Raw genomic sequence first — 2,752 nt, forward strand, 5'->3', positions numbered from 1 at the left:
CCCAGCAGGTGCCAAATCCCCATGGTTTTCCCCCAAACCCAGGGGCACTCTCCCCCTCCCCCGGGTCACCCCCACTGCTCTGGCCACAAACACCCCAAAATTGGAGGAACACCATCCCCCCTGTGGAACAGCACCCACTGGAGCCCACCCCGACCCACCACCTGCAGTTCAAGACACAGAAGAGCTCGACATCACTTTGTTTTTAATTTAAAGGAAAAAAATATAAATATATAAAATAATAAAATACGGGGGGTGGTGTGACTTAAATATGAGCCATGACGATTTTTCTGTTGGAATTTAACCAGTGCATTAAATCCACCTTACGGAGCATCCCCGGCTCCGGCGTCCCCGGCTGGTGATCCCTATAGATGGGGAGGGGGTCATGGCAGCAACCTGGTCCCCCAAATGCGTGGGGGGGGAGCACGTCATGCCACCCCGAAGCTCATCACACGGCTGCACCTCCGATTATTCGCCTTAAACCATCCACCCCGTGCTGTCAGCGCCTTAAATACACCCCTTGCCCAAATTAAAAGGACCAAGGGGGACGGTCGGGGACCAGGACTTGTCCCTTGTCCTTGGTGTCGGGATCTTCGGCCAGAGCTGGCGGCGGCGATGCCCCTTTCCCGGCTCTGCCGCTCGGCGCGGGTACCGGTGGGCAGGGATGCTGCCGCTGCTCAGAGAGGGCTGGGGCATGATGGCAAAGTTTGGGCTCGCAGCGCTGTCGCGAAAGCCTCCACCTGCAAGGAGAAGCCAATTCAGAGTGCCGGATGGCACCGGGATGGTGCCGGCATGGCCGAGGTTTAAACTGGCTTGGACCGAGGGTGCGGAAATTATTTTTTCCATGGAAAAATGAAGATGAGGCAGAGGCTCAGAGGTTGGCACGACTCCGACGGCTGTGCCGGCGCTCCCGGCAGCGGGATGCCACCGAGCTGTGCCGCCTCGGCCATGCCCACCTGTGCCATGAGGACGCCCTGCGTGGCCGCGTCATGCTCGAAGTCCTTGTCCACATCCAGCACCAGGACGGGCACGTGCTTCACGTCCGCAAAGTGGACCCTGAAGAAGGGAGGGAGAGATGGGCTTAAAACAAATATACCCCCAAATCAGGGGGGGGCACCCCAAAACCACAGCTGGTCCGCGTGCCGGGGAGGGGAGCGCGGCGAGGATGGATTTGGACTCACTCCGTGGTCTTCTCCACCAGCCAGCGCTCGTGCTGGCCGTGGAGCTGCTGCAGGTACCCCAGCTGGATGCCCCCCTCCTCGCTCCTCGCCCTCCGCCGCAGCCGCTCCAGGCACGTCTGCACCCGCACGGGAGATGGGAGATTACCGGGAGAGACAGGAGACGGGAGGTTAACGGGATGCAGGGAAGATGGGAGGTTAACGGGAGAGACGGGAGGTTAATGGGATGCAGGCGCCCGGCAAAGCAGCCCGAGGGGAGGGACCGAAGCTGGGCATCCCTGGAGGATGCAGCAGCCCTCCCTCCCCAAAATCCCCTCTAGGATCCGTAGCAAAACTCCCACCGACATTCCCATGGGCACAGGAGCGGGTCCCGCTCCTCCAGGGCGGGGAGTTACGGTTAAAACCCAACACTTCGGTAATTCCAGGCACTCGCCAGGCTCCGAGCGAAGCCGAACCCCTGCTGCATCCCTCTCCCCGCTGAACGCGGGGGCTCTCGCCCGCCAGCACCCACCTGCGGCATCGCCCGCAGGTAGAGGAAGCCGTGGAGGGCGGCGCGGGGCCCCAGCTGCCGCAGGAGGAAGCCGTGCCAGTCCTGGTAAATCGCCCATTCCAGCGGCTGCAGGTGCCCGGCCTCGAAGAGGTTCTTGGCAAAGACGTACCTGGGAAGAGACGGAGAGAAGGGAAAGGGCAGCCGGCACCACTGCCATCAGGACCTCCACGCCATCCCCAGCCCAAGTGGCTTCACGGCCATTTTTTTCACCTTTTTTGCACCAACTGGGAACGGCTGGCGTTTAATTAAGGCGGAAATCCTTAATTTGGGGCTGAGCGATGTTGGGGGGGACACAGCCACCCGGTGTGGCCCACCACTACCGAGCCCATCCATCCCCCCAGGGATGTCAAGCCACCGCCTGACAGGGGCGAAGGTTATTGCAAAAATTATTTGGGGGATAACGAAGCCCCAAATTATCCAACAAGCGCATTGCTGTAATTAAGCATCACTCCGGGCTTCGCTGGGGACAGTGGCTCTGCTCACCCCAGGGGACACAACCCAAGCGGCGCAGACGCTCGTTCTCCCATTTAATCCCTTCATCCCTCTTCTTTCGTATTTTAATTTGGGGGTGCCGGGTACCTGTCGCTGTAGACGGAGCGCTCGAAGACCCGCACAGGGTGGGGGTTCCCACGGAACCGCTCAGGCGGCGGCTCCAGCATCGCCTTCAGCCGGCTGAGGCAGGAGAAGGTCTGGAAGGTGTAGGACCACCGTGCCGGCTCCTGGTACATCATCTGGAGAAGGTTGGTGGAGCCCACGGACGCCTACGAAGGAAGGAAGAACTGGAAGTCGAGGTCGTCCCGCCGCGGCGGGGTTGCCGAATGGTGCCGAGACTCGACCGGTACCCGCCAACCGGTACCCGCCATTACCTCCGCCGTGCCGCCGGCTGGCACCTTTTGCCACTGTGCCACGGGTTCGGTCACCAAGTGCCACTCGGGGAAGGTGGCACCCAGCAGCTTCAGGAATGTTGATTTCCCCACGGCTGCGGGGGGGTGGGGGGGTGGGCAGGGGGGGCCTCCTGGTGTCCCCC

General features: G+C 61.5%; 1 protein-coding gene across 2 annotated transcripts in view; it reads right to left on the reverse strand.

Annotated features, from left to right (window-relative positions):
- Positions 1-314: 314 nt before the first annotated feature.
- Positions 315-2,752, reverse strand: part of DGUOK (deoxyguanosine kinase) — a 2,812-nt gene continuing 374 nt past the window's right edge. Inside the window, exons 2-7 of one of the 2 annotated variants that reach the window (XM_010562859.1) lie at positions 2,592-2,704; positions 2,305-2,486; positions 1,687-1,834; positions 1,179-1,294; positions 954-1,053; positions 315-737 (exon numbers count right to left, since the gene is read on the reverse strand). In XM_010562859.1, coding sequence (XP_010561161.1) covers positions 675-737; positions 954-1,053; positions 1,179-1,294; positions 1,687-1,834; positions 2,305-2,486; positions 2,592-2,704 — 722 coding nt within the window. In that variant the 3' untranslated portion in view covers positions 315-674. Of the gene's footprint in view, positions 738-807; positions 1,054-1,178; positions 1,295-1,686; positions 1,835-2,304; positions 2,487-2,591; positions 2,705-2,752 lie in introns of those variants that run through there. The other variant, XM_010562858.1, reaches the window with a different exon arrangement.

Source organism: Haliaeetus leucocephalus, unplaced genomic scaffold, assembly GCF_000737465.1.
Source record: "Haliaeetus leucocephalus isolate CR32 unplaced genomic scaffold, Haliaeetus_leucocephalus-4.0 Scaffold162, whole genome shotgun sequence".
In the NCBI taxonomy this organism is placed as follows: domain Eukaryota; kingdom Metazoa; phylum Chordata; class Aves; order Accipitriformes; family Accipitridae; genus Haliaeetus; species Haliaeetus leucocephalus.